Source organism: Odocoileus virginianus, chromosome 34 (assembly GCF_023699985.2).
Source record: "Odocoileus virginianus isolate 20LAN1187 ecotype Illinois chromosome 34, Ovbor_1.2, whole genome shotgun sequence".
Taxonomy (NCBI): domain Eukaryota; kingdom Metazoa; phylum Chordata; class Mammalia; order Artiodactyla; family Cervidae; genus Odocoileus; species Odocoileus virginianus.
In genome coordinates this window covers 30424724-30443842 of record NC_069707.1, presented here as the reverse complement: position 1 = coordinate 30443842, position 19119 = coordinate 30424724, and the positions used below count along the sequence as shown (strand labels likewise).

Genomic DNA, 19119 nt, shown 5'->3' with positions numbered 1-19119 from the left:
TATTAATTTATTTTTTATTGTAGTTTAGTTGATACAGTGTGTTGTGTCCATCTCTACTGTACCGCAGAGTGACTCAGTTATACACATATATGTGTTCCTTTTTTGTATCCTTTTCTGTTATGGTTTATCACAGGATATTGAATATAGTTCCCTGTGCTATACAGGAGGACCTTGTTGTTTATCCATTTTAAATGTAATAGCTTGCATCTGCCAACCCCAAACTCCCAGTCCATCCTGCTCGCTAGCTCCCCGACCCTTGCCAACAAGTCTGTTCTCCATGTGTATGAATTTGTTTTTCTTTGTAGATAGGTTCATTTGGTCCATATTTTAGTTCCACATATAAGTAACATTATATGGTATTGTCTTTCTCTTTTTTTTGTACCCTAAGTGGGACACTTGTCTTTCTCTTTCTGACTTGACTTAATTTAGTATGATAATCTCTAGTTATATCCATGTTGCTACAAATGGCATTTTTGTTGTGGTTTAGTCACTAAGTCACATCTGACTCTTTGCAACCTCATGGACTGCAGCATGCCAGGCTGCTCTCCCCTCTACTATCCCCCAGAGTTTGCTCAAGCAACTGTTTCCCAGACTTTGCTATGACCCGTCTGTGTTGAGTGGCCCTAATTGGCATGGCTCATAGCTTCATTGAGTTATGCAAGCCCCTTCACTATGACACGACTGTGATCCAAGAAAGGGCAAATGGCATTATTTCACTCTTTTTTTTATGGCTGAGTAGTATTCTCTTGTATATATGTACATGTCTTCCTTATCCATTCATCTGTTGATGGACATTTAGGTTGTTTTCATGTTTTGGCTATTGTGAACAGTGCTGCTGTGAACATAAAGGTGCATGCATCTTTTGGATTAAAATTTTTTTCTGGGTATATTTCTCAGAGTAGGATTTCAGGATCACATAGTAGTTCTATTTTTAATTTTCTTCATGATTGGAGCTTCTATGGGTCATGATTAATGGCTCTGCATAATTGGGATTTGCAAAATAAGTTTCTTAATAATTTATCTAACTTCTGTTCATCAATTCAAAACAAAGAGTTTTGAAGTATTTTAATGAAGTCATAAGTTAACATTTTTGATATTTGTTATTACCAAAGTTTTTTCAAGGACAGATTAAAAAATCACATCATATTGTTGTTCAGTCGCTGAGTTGTGTTTGACTCTTTTTGACTCCATAGACTGCAGTATGTCAGGATTCCCTGTCCTTTACTATCTCCCAGAGTTTGCTCAGATTCATGTCCATTGAGTCAGCAATGGTGTTTATTCAGATCATATTCTTTTATACTTTGTTTTAGTCAGTAACAATATGCTGCCATTTTTGTCTTTGAAATGTCTATCAAAAACATTTTCTCAACTCTCCCCATAGCTCCTATCTTAATTTAGGTCTTCATCATCTCTCATTGATAGACTGAATGATTCACTTACTGAACTAGTATTTGGGGACTGTCTTAATCCATTTGGGCTGCTATAATGAGATACTTCATGTAGTTTATAAACAACAGATATTTGTTCTTCTTAGTTCTGGAGGCTGGAAAGTCCAAGATGGTGGCTCCAGCATGGTTTTATGTGATGACAGCTCACCTCCTGATTCAAAGCCAGTGACTTCTCGTTGTTTCCTGACATGGTAAAAGGGATAGGAAGCTCTGTGGAGTCTCTTTCTTAAGAGCATTAATAGCATTTGGAAAGCCTTCATTTTCAGTATCTAAGCACCTCTCAAACAGCTCACTTCCTAATTTGGAGGGTTAGGGTTAGGATTTTGCAAATGAATTCTGAAGGAGCACAAACATTCAGACCAAAGCAAGGAGCATCTGTTCAAAGCTAGGGATTAGTGACATACAGCATCAATGCTGTGTCTGCTTTTGTGGAATGTGTACTTTTTCTCTTGTTACATTAAACTCTTATCTGTCTTTCAGTCCTCAGCCTGGCCCCTTCTACACTGTCTTATGCACCATCTCTGTTTTTTAAAATCCTTCAATGGTCTTCATTGTCCAAATGTTAAATTCCAAATTCTTCATCATTTATAAGGCCTTAATAATATGATTTCTCTGACAAACCCCATGATGTTGAAGTACCTACTTTTTTCCAGATTTAGTCTTTGAAACCTGTCCTTTAACACATTATTGACTGGAGACACATGGGCTTCCCTTGTGGCTCAACTGGTAAAGAATCCGCCTGCAATGCGAGAGACCTGGGTTCTATCCCTGGGTTGGGAAGATCCCCTGGAGAAGGGAAAGGCTACCCATTCCAGTATTCTGGCCTGGAGAATTCCATGGACTGTATAGTCCATGGGGTCGCAAAGAGCTGGACATGACTGAGCAACTTTCACTTTTACTTTTTTTCATATTATGGCCATAGGTATTAGTTTCTGCAAAACGGTCAATAGCATGTTAAAACTTAGCTCAGAAATCACATCCTTTGTTGCCATCCTTATCTTCCTTTGGCTGGGGTAGATTGTCCTTTGAACGTGAATAACACTGTATAGACCCTCCTGTAGTAGTCATGGTATCCTAAATATTTTTCTTCCCTCATTTGACCATGAACAAATTAATAAAGCCTATAAAAAGAACTACTTTGAAGAGTGCAAAACTCTAACAATATCTAAAAGAATATATCTACTTCAGTCTTTCATCACATACTTATTAATCATTGAGTTTCCTTGGTGGCTCAGTGGTAAAGAACCCACTTGCAGTATCGGAGATGAGAGATGGGACTTTGACTCCTGGGTCAGGAAGATTCCCTGAAGAAGGGCATTGCTACCCACTTTAGTATTCTTGCCTCTAAAATCCTATGAAAAGAGGAGCCTGTAGTGTTGCAGTCCAAAGGGTCACAAAACAGTCAGACATGACTTAGTGACTAAACAACAACCACAACAACTAGGACTGTGCATACTAGATAGTAAGTAATCAGTAGATGTGTTCTCTGGTATTACAATTAATACATTGAGAATAAATTAAAGTAATACTAACTTTCTGGTTAGTTATTTAAATAAAGATGTTTTATAAAGCCATTGGTATTAAATATTTCTTTAAAAACTTTGTGTTTTTATGTATGGTGTTAGAAACTATTCTAGTTTCATTCTTTTACAAGTGGTTGACCAGTTTTCCAGCACCACTTGTTAAAGAGGTTGTCTTTTTTCCATTGTATATTCTTGCCTCCTTTGTTGAAGATAAGGTGTCCGTAGGTACATGGATTTATCTCTGGGCTTTCTATTTTGTTCCATTGATTTATATTTCTGTCTTTGTGCCAGTACCATACTGTCTTGATGACTGTGGCTTTGTAGTAGAGCCTGAAGTCAGGCAGGTTGATTCCTCCAGTTCCATTCTTCTTTCTCAAGATTACTTTGGCTATTCAAGGTTTTTTGTATTTCCATACAAACTGTGAAATTATTTGTTCTAGTACTGTGACGAATACCGTTGGTAGCTTGATAGGGATTGCATTGAATCTATAGATTGCTTTGGGTAGTATATTCATTTTCACAATATTGATTCTTCCAATCCATGAACACGGTATATTTCTCCATCTATTTGTGTCCTCTTTGATTTCTTTCATCAGTGTTTTATAGTTAAACCACAGGAAGGTTGTCTCATTCTAACTCTTGCTTGAGACTGTCTGTCTAGTTTGCTTTTGTGATCTGGAGCTTCTTTAGTTAGTCCCAAAGTCAAGTTATCATAGTCTTTCAGAAACTAACATTCACTTCAATGTGATTTCTACATATTCATTGGGCAGTTCATATAATTTCTGGTGATGAATCTTAGGGAAGAACCAGTGGGAAAGAGGGTTTTAATAGCATATCCTTCCCTTTTAGTTCTTGTTTTTTCTTGGAATTGTTCGTGGACATAAGACTTTCATGGGTTTCATAGTGGATTTTACAGTTACATTTTTTTTTTTTTGAGAAAGGTCTTCCTTTTTCGTTCTTTGTTGTTTTTTTTTTTAAACTAATTACTCAAAAATATTTCTTCGCCGTTCCATCTCATGGTGTTGAGCTCTGTACTGAGAGCATAGGAGATGTTACATAATAGGGTAAGGATGATAATCTCTTTGCTGATCAGTTTTATTTTCATACTGTGTGGATGTATACTCCAGATGCAGAAGAGAGTACTTAATAAAGTTAACCAAGCAAATAATTGATTTCCCTGATTATAAAATATCTAGACCTAGAATTGAAAGCAAAGACACCAATTTTTGAAAGTGTAGGCTTTTTTTTTTTTTTAACTCATTCTTCTGAGAAGAGGAAAGAAATAAGACTTCATTTCACTAAGAGTCAAGACTTCACTAAGAAAAAAAATTGCAACTTTGGAGAACTAATAAGATGTTATACTCCAGATACAACTGTGATGTAAAACGTGGAGTTCAAGAACTTATCAGTATAGAAATCATACGTTAGACTGGCTGGGATGTCATTATTCATAATATTTAACAAAAGGACACTGATGGAAGTTAGCTTTAGAGAACAATAGTGGAAACATCTCTAGGAATACTTGAAAATATTTGTGAGCTAGAAAGAAAATGCTGTATCTTTAAAATTCAAAACTTACTCTTAAGAAATACCACTTGTATCACAACTCACACTCATGTTGTATGTTCACAGTATATATTCAGTAGACTTTTTTTCACTTCCAAGCTGCATATTACAAGTTAAAGTTGCTTGGATTCTATAGGCTGCATAAATAGACCATAGGAATGTAAACACCCAGACTGTATGACTATATACTTGGTAATTAATGTATCTTGTTTACATTCCATATTAAGTAAGAAATTTTTGAAATGGCCTTTACTTTGCATATAATGTACCCATTAAAACCATGATAGTCAGACATAGTATCTGTGCTTGAAGTTAAATTGTGAAAGGCAATGGATGTGTGCTTTACCTTATTTTAGAGGATATACCACAGACTTTTGACCAGAATTGGATAGCATATCCTAAAAGTAAAAGTTTTTTTTTTCTCATTCTTTACCTTGTGTGGGTTAAAAGCCACAAAGTTGAAATATAGTCTGCAAAGTATACTTCAAGTATATATGAGAAGTCTGTGAGCAATGCCGAAACTTAATTGATATGCTGAGAAATATATAAAACATACAGCCACTGGATTGAGAAAATGAAAATTAATATATGAATGGTTTAGCTAACACTATGCTTTGCCCCCAGAACCTGGTGTTTATTATTGTGCACTTTAGTAGGAGACAGAAGCAGTATCAATTGGAAAAACATTTCCTAGTGAATTGAGAGCTGTATGGCTTTCCAATTCGTAAGTGGGAAACCTGGTTCTTTGGTTTCTTTGTTCCTGCTTAAGCAAGTCCCAAGCTATTTTAGCTGAACATTTTACATACTAATGGAGTCTAGGGAAGTGCCTTTGGCAGCTGTTCATGGGATAATAATGAAATACACTATTTAATACTGCATGCTGCTGCTGTAAAATGTGGGGAGTATTTTATAGAGATCCTGGTGAGTAGAGCTGTATCCACTTTAAGTTTAGCAAGTGTGTGAAACTGAATGAGGAAGTTCTTTTTTCATATGAGACTAACTAGTAATCTTTTCTTACAGGTAAAGAAAACGTGCACAGAATCAGATGTTCCCGAACCCCAGAATTCCAGGTACAGTAAAACAGAGGCCAAGACTTCACTAAGAAAAATTGCAGCTTTGGAGGACTCATAAGATGTTATACTCCAGATACAACTGTGATGTAAAACATGGAGTTCAAGAACCTATCTGTATGGAAATCATACATTAGACCGGCAGGGATGTCATTATTCATGATATTTAATAAAAGGACACTGACGGAAGTTAGCTTTAAAGAACAATAGTGGAAACATCTCTAGGAATACTTGAAAATATATTCCCATAATATTCATTAAGTTCGTCCTCATTTTTCTTTCTATTCTCTTTTTATGATGTATTCACACCTGAAATTTTGCCAGAAACGGAATACCTTTTAAATCTGTGTTTACTGAAAATCTACCTTTTTTTTCAATCAAATGTTGCTAGATTCTGAGAATGTCACCAAATTGGAACAACCAAAATTAACTTGGCATTTTCTCTGTGCTTAGTCACTTTATCCGTGTCCGACTCCTTGTAATCCTGTGGACTGTAGCCCACCAGGCTCCTCTGTCCATGGGATTCTCCAAGCAAGAATACTGGAGTGGGTTGCCATACTCTCCTCCAGGGGATCTTCCCAACCCAGGGATCAAACCCAGGTCTCCCACGTTGCAGGCGAATTCTTCACCACCTGAGCCACCAGGGAAGCCCAAGAATATTGGAGTGTAGTCTGCCCCTTCTCTAGGGGATCTTCCTGACCCAGGAATTGAACTGGGGTCTCCTGCATTGGAGGCAGATTCTTTACCAGCTGAGCTATCAGGGAAGCCCTGATATTCTTTTTATGTTTTATAAAGCCTGAAGAAATGATGAATTAAAGTGGTCAGACCACTACGTACAGGACTTTGGCACCATTTAGCTGTTTGTGCCTGGACCACGTGCACAACAGACATTTTTAGGCCTATACATTTTTACTGTTTTTATTTAAAAATCCAGGCCTCAATTGTAAACGGTCAATAAAAGTATTTTAAATACTATTGCAATAGTAATCAGGTGGCACTAGTGGTAAAGAATTCACCTGCTGGTTTCAGAGACACAAGAGATTCAGGTTTGATCCCTGGGTCAGGAAGATCCCCTGAAAGAGGGCATGGCAACCCACTCCAGTATTCTTGCTTGGAAAATTCCATGGACAGAGGAGCATGGCAGGCTATAGTCCATGGGGTCACAAAGAGTTGAACATGACTGAACACGCACACACATACACCCTTCATATAGTAATATTGGGTTGGCCAAAAAGTCTGTTCAGGTCTTTCATACTATCATAGAAAAACCTGAGTGAAATTTTTGGCCAACCTATTATTAATGGTATAACTCAACTTATTGCATTAACAAATTTGTGTTTAATGATGAAATGGGTCTCGTTTATTTTGTCCTACTCACTCCAGCCTATGATGTATATAGTGATTTTCTTGGTACAGTAAAACAATACAGATCTAGGTAAAATGTTAATGACCACCATATTTTCTTTTTAGAAAGCAAGTATATATTATATACAGTCTGTTTACAGTTTGAGTAAATCTTGGTTTTTATGTAATATGATATTCCTATAATTAATTCCTATATATATATTAGGGATAGATAGTGAAATGATTGTATGTGTTTTTTTATTTTGAATAATCAAAAGTATTAATATATGATATGATATAGGATTTTTAACATTTGATCTTTGTCTTTTGTGATTAGGTATCAATATAGAACCAAATAGTTTTAGTTTGTCAGAACATTCGGAAATAGGTGAACTATTACATTTTTTTCTAACACAGTAGAGTAATTCCAGGACGTTTGGAGAGAGGAAACTCAAGCCCTATTGCTTCTGGATATTTCCTTCCTGACCGTTTTGCTGACGTCTATGAGAAACCCACGTATGACTTGTTATTTAGCGAAGTAGATAGTCTTTGCAAGCTGCTGGTCTTGATGGGTAGTAGGGAAAACAGAACAACATAATTATTATTTTTATTAATACTGTATATCAATTTTTTTTTTATTTTTGAGGCCACTCAAGAGTTTTGAACAAATAGTCCTATACTTTAATAGATTTTAAACAAGCAGAAAGTCACTAAGCTGATTCAGTGTTTACACTTTATATCAATAAGTTCTAGAAGAGAGAGTTCAGATCTCAATGTATTTAAACCTGAAACTAGATCATTCTTTTATCTAGGAAATCCCAGCCCATATAGCCTTAAAAATGCAATTTTACATTTACAGTAAATATGTTTAATAGATTATTTTAAATACATTTTATTATATATTATTATACAATATATATTAATTGAAAAATATCTTGACTTCTTATAAACTACTATTTAGTTGCCATGGATTAGCTGCTTATAAAAGTTTTCTAGTCTGCAGTATATGGATCCTTTTCATGTATGCATGTTCAGTTGTGCCTGACTCTTTGTGGCCCCCATGGGCTGTAACCCACCAGACTCCTCTGTCCATAGGGTTTTTCCAGGCAAGATATTGGAGTGGGTTGCCATTTCCTCCTCTAGGGGGTCTTCCTGACCCAGGGATCAAACCTGTGTCTCCTGCATTGGCACCTGGATTCTTCACCACTGCACCACCTAAGGCAAATCAATTTCTAAGGACACTAAAGCTTAGTGACATAAAAAATAAACAAATGAAACAAATCTTATTTATAAAAACCCAAGATGGAAAGGCCTTCAAGAAAACCTGGAATTGTTTATTGGTTCAGCGTTGCCCAAACATTTTAATAACGTCTGGTCCTTACTCCTAACTTCTGGTGCAAAAGACAACCTCCACACCTTCACAATGTCAAGGAACAAAAAGAGATGGCTATTCTTGGATTCTCTGTTTACTCACAGATTTTAGATCTGGGAGTGCCATAATGGCATTATTTAGTGCAGTGATGGAACACCAGATAGAGAATAAAGAAGAGGTAAAGAACATCGTGCACAGAAAGGATACAATAACTTCCAAACAGTCAACAAGTCAACGGAGGCCAAAAATAGTATTCAGTATATGCATGTACTGAGATTCAGTTTTTATGAATAACCAAAAAAAAAAAAAACTATATAAAAGTCTATATAGTGTCTATATTATAGACACTGGAGAGCATTACTTTAGCGTATACATGTACGGGTACATTCTTTTTGCTTATTAAGAAACACAGACATTCATATTTTCTCTCCCCCTAACTCCTTCCCTTCCCTGTGTGTGAGAGAGAAAAAGAGGAAGAGAGAGAGATTTAAGGCCTGGGGCTAAGTAATTCTATTCTAAACATAAAGAACTGAGCTCAAAATGAAATACTGTATCAGCGCAAAATGCATGGGAGCTGGAGCCCCACCGCCTTATAAAATGCTCCCTGTCTTGGAACCTAAAGCTAATATCATTCATTTATTTAGCTAGCTTTATAGTGTGTTGGTTTTGGATTTGAAAAGATTAGAATACATGCAGATGGAAAGTGTTTTTACAGTAGGGAAGTAATTAAATTGGGCGTGGAGACTTTGTCAGGGAAATTCTTGGAGTGACATATGTGTATCAGCAAATTCTTTGTCTTGCTTGGCCTTAAGTTCTCTTTTGGAAAGAGACTCTTGAGCTGCAGATGTGACTAGTAGATTAGTAAAAAGAGAGTTTACAAACCCATGAAGTATCAGGAAGGTAAAATGTCCTCTTAGAAATAACATTATGTATATATACTGGAAGCCAGATGTCCATATTTGTTCAGTTTTATAATACTGTATTGAACCTGATGGTACATGGAAAGCGATAGAATGTGCTTCATAGAAAAACTGACATTCCTTAAATGTACTTTTTTTTTTTCACTTTCCTCTGTGTCATAACAATGTTGAGAATGTAGTGTTGTTGGCCTTTGTTCCTAAAACTCATGTTAACCTTAAAATGGGTACATGAGAAAACTAAAAGTTTTGTTTCTCATGCTTTATCTTACCCTAAAATTGAGTCTTATTAGACAGACCATCTTAAAACAAAATCTGATTTGTCATTTTTATGTTGATTTTTTTTCTATGTTCATGGTGACTTTTTGCAGGTTTGTGTCTCACATGAGCCATCCCTAAAAATACATGGTTTTGTTTAATTTTAATATAATAGTCATACATTGAAATGAATTAGCCATGGATTTACATGTATTCCCCATCCCAGTCCCCCCTCCCACCTCCCTCTCCACCCGATCCCTCTGGGTCTTCCCAGTGCACCAGGCCCGAGCACTTGTCTCATGCACCCAACCTGGGCTGGTGATCTGTTTCACCCTAGATAATATACATGTTTCAATGCTGTTCTCTTGAAACATCCCACCCTCGCCTTCTCCCAGAGTCCACAAGTCTGTTCTATACATCTGAGTCTCTTTTTCTGTTTTGCATATAGGGTTATCGTTACCATCTTTCTAAAGTCCATATATATGTGTTAGTATACTGTAATGGTCTTTATCTTTCTGGCTTACTTCGCTCTGTATAATGGGCTCCAGTTTCATCCATCTCATTAGAACTGATTCAAATGAATTCTTTTTAATGGCTGAGTAATATTCCATGGTGTATATGTACCACAGCTTCCTCATCCATTCGTCTGCTGATGGGCATCTGGGTTGCTTCCATGATATCACCTAGATGAATGAAATTAGAAGGTTCTATGAGCTTCACCTGTTTTTCAGCTCTTCTACCTTTCATTTGTCATATGAGGTGAAGTAATTTATTTCATTCTTGGCAAATACCTTAGATTGCCTATATGTTAAAATAGTTTCCATAATACCCAAATGATATGTCTGTTGACCTTCTGTTTCTCTTCACTTTTTCCTTTTTGGGTTCTAAGTAGTAGAGCATTTTCACGAAGAAGAGATCAAGAACTTAGAAAGGAAATAAAACTCAAATCAGGCAGTTTTGTTATGTACTTGTTTTGTTAATTAAGGAATACATGGAAATAAAAATTTTGGTGAAATTGAGCTCTGAAGTGACTTCTAGGAATTATACCAATTCTTTTCCTATTTTTGCTCTCAATGTGGCTACAGTATTGCCAGTAGATTATAGTAAAGAGATCTAAAAGAGAATATTAAAGTATATACATAGGAAGTACTTATGGTATGGATAGCTAAGATGATAGTTTTTGCACATGGTGAACGACAGAGGACTCTGTGTATAATGGGGAGGATTCCCTGGTCAATACTAACTACAATTATTAAGAGAAAGGCAGAACAATTCTCCAGCTTTCAACAAAGCTTTGGAATTAGTCTCAGTTTAATATCATAATATTTAAGTGAACCTCAGGAAGTTTAGCTATTCGATGTCTATGTTTTAAAAGCTTAAAAACTGCAACTAATTCATCTTATGTAAATAGTTATGATTTGACAATGTTATGTTTAAGGTATTAAGTTATACATGATTATTTTCTAGTAAAATAATTATTGCACTAATTCCAGAAGTCTGAAATGTTTATCTGTATATAATTGCCTGTCAAAAAAATTAAATGTTATATTGTTTTCATAGCAGTGAAAGCTGAGGGCTCCTTGCTGAAAACTCACATTGTATTTCACTGTGTCAAATCAGAGGGGCATCTAGCCTAATATCCTGTCTCCAAGAAGCATCAAAAATTAACACCAGGTTGCATTTCCTCAAATTTTCATAATGTAGTTCCAGTAAACTTAGATTCTTGCAGCAAGACAACTAGCTGTATAGTTCAGGGAATTATTTAACCATTTCTTGGATTTAGTGACATTATTGACTATCTTCAGATCTTGAGGTTCTATTCTTGATCATTTTTTGCTTTCCTTCCATTTCATTTTTTTTCACATACAGTTTCTGTTGAGAACTCCTGATGTAGCCCAGTGTCTGGAGTGCTCAGGCCAATTCCTGTTACTCTGATCTCAGTGTCAATCAGGCTGCCTCTGTCAGAAGATCCACATTTACAGACGCCAAGCTTCTCCTTCTAGAGGCTGGGTCACTTCTCCCCTTCTCTCACTAGAACCCCCCTGCCCCAGCCTTGCTCACCTACTGAGTGTCAACTCATCCTTCTGGTGTTCCTCTCTGCACTGCTGCTTTCTTAGGCTACCTCTGGTCCTGCTATCATAGGGCCTCATGGCCGCATCTGCTTCTCCTTGGGAGTAGCCTCATTTGATTAATGCCTGCTTCATGCACTACACGATAAGCTCCACAGAGTGAGGCATCATCGCTGCTTTCCTTTGCTCCGCACTGTAAGTTAGGGCACAGTGCAGGGACTGCCGTGTAGCAGATCTTCAGTACATACCTGTTAAGTGAATGTGCTCTGTGCTTAGTCGTGTCTGAGTCCGCAGCCGCATGGACTGTAACCCACCGGGCTCCTCTGTCCATGGGATTTCCCAGGCAAGAATATCGCAGGGGGTTACTATTCCCTACTCTGGGGGATCGTCCTGACCCAAGGATTGAATCCTCGTCTCTTGTGTCTCCTGTATTGGCAGGCGAATTTCTTTACCACTAGCACCCCCTGGATAACTTCCAAATATGCACAGTCAGCATGCAATCTCTCCTGGGAGAGATACAAACTCCTGATGTGATTTTATTAAGGATTTCTCTCAGCTGTCTCAGACTCCCTTTGAAGAGTCGTAATGTTTACTTTTCCTCCCCCAGCATCTTTTCTGTCCAGTGATAAGGCTGTCAGTTGTCCTGCCTCAGAACTTCAGAGTAAGCCTTCTTTCTTTCTTTCCTTTCCCAAATCCTGTTGGTCATCAAACTGTGTATAATTTTCCTCTGTTGTGTTTTGAATCACTTTTCCCTACCCCTGCCCCTGACCACTGCCACTATGAAAGTTCAAGCTTCTATCACCTCACCTCTGAGCTAACACAACAAATCCTCTGTGGCTTCACTGGATATCAACCTTGCCTTTCTAGTCTGTGGGATTTTTGGACAAGCCTTTCTTAAATAATGCACTTTCCATATGGCATTAGTCATTAATCTGACAGTATTTAGTAGATATTCAGAGTATACATAGAAGCATGAACAAATAACCTTCAAAGTGAAATTGTGGGCAAGATGTTAAAAATAAGGACATATACTATTCATGCCTATTTGCTGTCCATAAGATGTCAAGGATTACCTGGGTTACCTGTTACTCACTTTCCTGGTGCCCTTATTCTGGTGTGTTAGATATTCATTGATTCCACTTAATTTTCATCCTTTAGGTCCAGATTGAAAGATGAGTACATGAAATTCCAGAAAAAAAAAAAGTATATGCCAGTTGCTTAGGTACCTTGATTTTCAGTCCCTTCTGTCACCGTTTCCTGCATGGACATTAGAGTGAAGATACTCTTTGTGTGCTGGGCAGTTACCCGCCAGCATCTGTGTAGGACAGGACTTCATGCTCGTCCTACAGATGAGCTCATTTCACTGAGGAATGGTTGAGAATGGGGCACCAGAGTATAGCCTGAGTGCTGGACACTGGGCTAACATGGTTAGGGAGAGTCGAATGGAAGATTTAGGGCAACAGCTGGGTATCAGAGGAAAGATTAGATTCGAAGAAATGGGGGAAAGAGAAACCACAGTAAGGTTAAGAGAGAGGGAAAGAACTAGAAACTGAAATGAAAGGTATCTTTTATAGGCAGTGGGTGACTAGTCTTAATTTGATTTGTGTGGAGAAATAGTTGATGAGATTGGAAAATAGGTAAATTTGCATAGAGTGTGGTTGGCTTGGATTCCTAGTTATTTTAGTTAGGACCTTTATTAGTTGCAGCTACTAGTGTGAACCAGTTTAAGTAGACAAGGGGAGGTTTTTGTTTTTTTGCTCTGATTTTAAACAGGAGTATAGTATCTTAGATAAACTGAGAAGATAGGGCTCACTGGACCTCATAAGGTCTGGGAACCAGGGACTGATTTTCTGTTTATCTCTTATCCACTGTGTCCTCACTGCTTGGCAGCTTCAATGTTTTTCTCTCTATTTATGCCCATTGGCTGGCTGCTCAGTCTTATTTTTGCTCTTGGACTTATAGGAGGAAAATATTCATGTGACACTGCTTCTTTCTGATTTTTAATTTTTTACCTCTTTAGGTACCTATATAATAAAAATCTCTCTTTTTCTTTATTTCTCTTCTGAATTTCTAGGAAAGAGAGTGATACCTGAGTGGCTTTCCAGAGCCACCTCTGGGAGCATATGACTCAGTGGTGAGAACAACTTCCAAGGAAAGGATGCTGAGCAGATAACTGATCAAGTGCCCTCAGCTTTCTACCTCTTCCCTGCCCACCTACTTCATCCAGCACCCTTGCCCCAAGTCCTTCATTTTAATCCAGCATGTATCATTTCTCTGATACATATAACTCACTGGTTATCTATTTCACTAGTACGGAGATTTGGAGCACGAGTTTTTATCAGACATCTACAAACTATGATTTGCAAAGCAGAGATGTCTTAAGAGAGCATTAAGTGGAATGGCAACCAGACTTCAAAGTAAGACAAGTTCCATTCACCCCTTTTTATAAACCCTGCGACCAATTTTTAACCTTCTTGCCCCCATCCTCAAGTTGACCAGTTAAATGCAATCTCCTTTTCTGCTCTCAAATACCAATCCAAATATAAATCACTTTCTCCATTTCCTGTGGTTAATCTGTTGTTAGATAATAGATGAATGTACTTCATCCTGCAAGTTAAATTATTTATTTTTCAGAAGGCAATTTTGCCAAAATGACTGTCTAGGTTTGGACTTCTTTCTTTTGAAGCCAACTTTCAAGCATACCTAAAGAAATACAGTCAGCCATTTATCAGTTGAAGTCCAAACTTGAAATTTTGGCCACCTGCTTTTCAGGCATTAGGAGGTCACCAATGGATTTCTGATCAGGTAATAATGTTATTAAAATTGTACTTTTGATGACAGATCAGTCATGGCACAGGTGCGTGGAGGCAAGGGAACCAACAGTGAAACTTACTTAAAAGACCTGAGAGACACTTAGCAAATTGTGGTTATTTTGGAGAGGACATTATACACAATTTTTTTCATGGTTTGAACACATTTTCTAAATTTTCTATATCATGTATTTTTGTGTGTGTTAAGAATATAAAATAATAGATTTGACTTGAAATAGACATGGTGGCAGTGGAAGGAATCTGGCTTCTTCTTTCTGACAAACTGCATTATTCTCCCCAAATGAGGAAATGCCTAACTTCCCTGCATGTATTAGTGATGACTTCCAGAGAATGGCTATATTCCTGGCCAGTCACTTCTACAGTAAACTGAGTTCCTCTGAAGTCTTTATGGTTAATAATCTAAAGCAGTCTTTCTGGAGACTGTGAGCTGCTTTGAATTAATTTGGTCAGAGTAACACATCACACAAAGTAGCATTTGTTTAGTGACTTTTATCCAGAAGATCAGAGGAACTAAGATAAGACATTGCTTTGTATCACAGTAATTATTAAAATTGTTATTCAATGTGAGTAGAAACATTGAAGGTCCCGTTTTATATTGGGTCAGCTTAAAATGAGAACAAACTAGAGGACCTTAATTTTCTTTTCAGCAGTTCAATTATAGGAACGTTTATTCTTGCCCTTCAAGTTATCATTTATTGGGTACCAGCTGTGTGTCAGGCACTGGTTTGAGAGTTTGAGATAATTCAGTGACAAAATAGAAGCGTACGTAACAGTGGAGTGTCTTAGAAAGCGATTAATTCTAGTGATAAAAGGGGAGATGAGGAGTATTGGGGGAGTAGATTGTGATTTTCAATCGGCTGTTACATAAGTAAAGATTTGAAGTTAAGTCAAGAAGAAAGCTGGAGAAAATGCACTCCCTTAGGGTTGAGCAATGCACAGGCCCTTCCATGCCCGCCTGGCACATTCAAGCAACAACTAGGAGAACAGTGTAGCCAAAACAGAGAGCCCAGGGTTTCAAATTTGAAATAGCAACATTCTAAAAAAAGCAACTATTTCTAGTCTTTCCTGTATTTTGAAAATATTTACTTGGAATTTAAATAAATCAGTTGCAAATATTTTTTCTTGACTCATCGGTAATAGTCTCTGGCAAGCACCTCATCCATCATTGCTACAAGGTGGGGCTGAGCCCCAGCCAGGAACGCCTCTCTTAGCCACACCACACACATTCTCTAAGACCAGGGCTCTCTTCTGATCAGTAGACTTTAAGGATCTTCAAAAGCTTGAAGCCTGTTTGGTTTCTTTTCTTTCTTCTTCTTTTTTTTTTTTTTTTTTTAAGAAATGCTCTTAAAGTTGCAGCCATAAATATAGATTAGAGCTTAGTAAAGATTCTAAAAATTTGAGTTGTAAAGGTACAGAGATACTGCTCATCATCTCACGTTTAATCATCACATCTCAGTTGTCTTAGCAACCTACACAGTGTTCTCATTTGCTTTTCAGTAAGCCAAGGATGAATGGGTTCTTTGTTCATGTGTTTATGAGTTTCTATCACCTGATACTTGATGTCTTTCTGGCATGCTTACTGTGCCAAATAACTGTCTTTATATTCTTAATGTTCATATAACCAAAATTAAACTCTGCTTTTCCTAAAAAAGTAAATTTCTAATGGAAACATATCCAACCTCAGATAAACATACATAAGCTTATATTATAAAATGTTTTTGTTGTAATTATAATTAATTTCCAAAGCTCAGCAAACTTGCCACACTCAGTTATCAAACAGGTTTGACCTACACAGGCATACTTGTGAACTACAGAGAAAGAAAAAAGCCTGATGACAGAGCTAGGTGTCCAAGAGTCGATTCCCCCAAACTCACATGCTTGCTTCTCTCTGATGTTGTCTTGGAGTGTATGTTCTCTTATACTACATTTATCTCTAGTTTTCAAATGTGTGTTCTGCTCAGTCATGTCCGGCGCTTTGCAGCCCTGTGGACTGCAAAGGCTCCTCTGTCCATGGGATTTTCCAGGCAAGAATTCCAGAATGGGTTGCCATTTCCTACTCCAGGGAATCTTCCTGATTTAGGGGTCGAACCCACGTCTCTTGTGTCTCCTGCATTGCAGGGGGATTTTTTACCACTGTGCCACTTGGGAAGCCCAGGTTTTTTCAGACTCATACCATAGTAAGGTGGATGTGGCCCTGCTCACTTGACATACTAAGCAAATGGGGTAGACTGTCTGAGTTCAGATTCCAGCCGTTTGGCCTTGTTGCAAACTACTTTACCTCTCTGTGCCTCAAATATCCTTATCTGTAAAATGGGAATAATACCATTCTCCCATGGGGTTCTTTTAAGGACTAAATGAAGCAATGTAGGGAAGACACTTAAGTACCTGCTGCATATTAGGTGAATTTAAACAACTAGTCCTATTACAAATAGTCATAGTGATAGTATTGAGAAGTGACAGCATGACATAAAAAGAACGGAAAAATAATGAAGCATAAATGTAAGAATGCAAAATGCTTAATCCTGTGGGATGTTGCGGCATGGTGCTAGAAGCCCTGTCTGCATTAGTAATGTCTGAGGGAAACCTCAGTACAGTGTCATGACTCTCATTAGTCGCTCACCTTGATTCTTTAGGTAAAAGTTAAATTGTGTTTATCGTCATAACACATTTTAGAATTACTTCTATAAAAGTGACTTCCTCTTAAATGTGCTGTTGATTGAAATATTCTGTTCTATAGGCTTGACTTAAATAAGAGCTTGTCTGTTGCATTCTGTCATGTGATTAGTTTGTAGAAATTCCATACTTCTCAAAAATAGTACCATCTTTTCAAGAACACAAGCAACCTTGTTACATGAAGTGATATTGTTGTAGCCACGGGTTCTGGGAAACAAACTTACTCAGAAGGACAGTGCAGATAGTGGAGTGCAGTTCATCACATCGGCGGGCCCAAGGCAGAGTCTCCTCTTAGCCAAGGCCCCCGACCAGTTTTTGGGAAAACCTTACATACCCTAAGTGTGCGTGCTCAAATCCACCTTCCCAAATTCTCTGAAACTAGTCTGAACAAAGGAAAAGAAAGACACAATCAGAGGTAACCCATGATAAACCTGTGATTCGTATGCCTTAAACATAGGTAGTTAACAGTGGACAGTTATCAATAGGCCTGTAGTCAAACCCCAATAAGCATAATAGAATTTATGATTCTATTCGGTTATGTGGATATTTAGGGTATTCTTTTAGGCTACGGAGACTCTTGGTACGAGCTCTGGGACTCTTCCATTCAGGGGGTCTGGTTTTCCAGTTGGTATGTCGTTTCCATAGATCCAGGCATAGAGCTCAAAGTCCACAGTCCGGCCCAAGATGGAGTCCTGTTTCAAGATGGAGCCTGTTTTGTCTCTTTCCTTTCAGTACCCCCTCTTGATGCTCTTAACTTAGACTATGACCATCGCTCGTATATTGCACCCTGGCTCTCCAACAACCAGTTTGGGAGAATGACACCAGCCTTTGGGTTACAAAGTTCATACTACATTGAAAATTGCAGGGTCCACAAAGCAGAACTATCAGGCAACTGGTAACATGGTACAGACAGTTTTCTTCCAATCACCCTTCACCCAGGATACGACCGAAGTCCAGAAAGGAATGTTTTCATTGGACATTGCTTTTACCTGGGTTTTCATGTCCTCTAAAGCAACTGATACATTGACAGATCAGTCAGGAACATAAACACAACGTTCAACCTTAATTATAGCACAGGTCCCTCCTTGAGCAGCTGTGAGCATGTCCCAAGCCATTCTATTTTGAGTTACCGCTTTTCTCATTTGGATTTGTTCTTTATTCAAGGCTTGCATGGCTTTAGCACCATCTGGGAGGGCCTGTTTTGTGAAATTAGTCAAGGCCTCTACTTTAATCATAATATCTGCTGTCCCTGTAGAAGGTACGAATAAGGCAGCAATATACTCATACCATTGAAATACAGACCTTGTCCAACTAGAATGTAAATAAGGTAGATTTACCAGGCCTTGTTGTAGATTAGGCTTTATGCTGGCATGGGCAAAAGTGAATCTGAGTGTGCAGCGACCTGCCCAGCCAATTGGTAACCAAGGCCAGAGGTTAGGCCCACAAAGCCATTGGGTTCCATTGGGTGCCACCCAGCGGATTCCAAGGTTATAGTTCCAATCAGAGCCTGGCCAATAGATGGACTGGTTAGGGTGGTATGTGACCTCGAATGTTCGTTTATATTTTGGGGGGATAGGTACATCCTATATTCTAGTTCTTTTGGGTCTAATGGAGGTCACCAAACCCTACCCTTTGTTCCCAGCATACAGTGGCAGGTGTAATTAATTGACCCTTTTCTGGGGTCATCAAGAAATATTCATCCCAGACTTGGTAGAATTGTTCAACATACTTAGAGGCCTGTCCTCTCTTGCTGATCAGGGAGCTTTTCCCTTTTGTTCTTTAAATATGAAGTATAGCCTTTTGTTACTCTTATGAAACTGGTGTTTACATCAAATGTAATGCCATGACCCAAGTCTATTGACTGTAGGTCTGGCTTACACCAAGAGAGCAGAGAGAGATTATAATTGACAAAAGAAAGGAAACTCTTTTCTTATCATCCCAGAAAAAGGCACAGTGGTTTAAAATCTCCTTGGTGGAGTGGTGACATCCACCAGGAAAGTCCACCCATCACAGACAAAGGCATAGCCCCACACGCCCAGCAGTTGGAG

General features: G+C 38.0%; 1 protein-coding gene across 10 annotated transcripts in view; it reads left to right on the top strand.

The window, feature by feature from the left end:
- Window positions 1-19119, top strand: part of EYA4 (EYA transcriptional coactivator and phosphatase 4) — a 301073-nt gene that overhangs the window by 149563 nt on the left and 132391 nt on the right. For all 10 annotated transcript variants that reach the window (XM_070461688.1, XM_070461696.1, XM_070461693.1 and 7 more), the window contains exon 3: window positions 5558-5607. In XM_070461688.1, coding sequence (XP_070317789.1) covers window positions 5558-5607 — 50 coding nt within the window. The remainder of the gene's footprint in view (window positions 1-5557; window positions 5608-19119) is intronic.